This window comes from Trachymyrmex cornetzi, unplaced genomic scaffold (genome assembly GCF_001594075.2).
Source record: "Trachymyrmex cornetzi isolate Tcor2-1 unplaced genomic scaffold, Tcor1.1 scaffold3037, whole genome shotgun sequence".
NCBI classification, from domain to species: Eukaryota; Metazoa; Arthropoda; class Insecta; order Hymenoptera; family Formicidae; genus Trachymyrmex; species Trachymyrmex cornetzi.
Genome location: NW_017297733.1, coordinates 1 through 1,000, shown reverse-complemented (window position 1 = coordinate 1,000; position 1,000 = coordinate 1). Strand labels below are relative to the sequence as shown.

At 29.8% G+C, this 1,000-nt stretch overlaps 1 protein-coding gene across 1 annotated transcript; it reads left to right on the top strand.

Annotated features, from left to right (window-relative positions):
* Positions 1-134: 134 nt before the first annotated feature.
* On the top strand, positions 135-718 carry LOC108762529 (fatty acid synthase-like; the record flags this gene model as incomplete). The annotated part of the gene is made up of 2 exons (XM_018509571.1): positions 135-428; positions 517-718. Coding segments are annotated over 2 exons (496 nt in total), but the record flags the coding sequence as incomplete, so codon positions are not given.
* Positions 719-1,000: the final 282 nt, after the last annotated feature.

Genomic DNA, 1,000 nt, shown 5'->3' with positions numbered 1-1,000 from the left:
ACTTTGCCCAAAAAACGCTTGTTTTCATTAAAAATCCCGGGACTTTTCAGCCCATGTAGTATAAGTAGCGTATAAGTCAATATTTGACAAATTAATTCAAATTTATATCTCAAAATTGTTATTATTTATTGAAGGTAATAATAGCATTTGAAACCGGTTTTGTTCCACCAAATATCAATTATACATCGCCAAGGAATGATATAGATGCCTTAATAAATGGAACAATTCGTGTCATCGAAAAACCAATGCAACTTCAAAATGGTTACGTAGGAATTAATAATTTCGGTTTTGGGGGATCCAATGCTCACGTATTATTAAAGTGGAATGATAAACTGAAAATAAATAATGGAGCACCAAATGATGACTTATCTAGACTTGTGGTATTATCTGGACGCACTGAACAATCAGTGAAATTATTTTTAAATGATGTTAGTATAGATTTTTCAAAAATATTTCGATACTATTTTGAACAATTACTGATACTATGTTTTAACATAAAAAAATTTATTATTATAGATTGCTAACCATCCAATAGATGTAGAATATATTCGCTTATTACACGATATCTATGCAGACAATATAAAAAATCATCCATGGAGAGGGTACATTATACTGAATTCTTTCCAAGATTCAATTAAGGAAATTCAAAATTATGAATGCGTGAAGAGACCTGTTTGGTTTATATTTTCAGTCTTGGGTTCTCAATGGCCAGGAATGGGTACATATTCAGTATTTTATATGTTACTAATAATATCCCAGGTAGCACATATTCGTTTAAAAAACGTTTCACAAATGTTTCTTTGAAACGTTTCATAACCGGCTCTTGAAAACGTTTCTGATTGATTAAAATGTCCACTCGAAAAATGTTAAGGAAAACTTTTTTCTGATAAAAAAACGTTTAAGAAACGACCGAGATACCGCTTAAAAAACGATCAATATACCATTTTTTCCTGTATCTGTGATAAAATTTTCTTTCTCACAGAATTACTAAAATAATGTA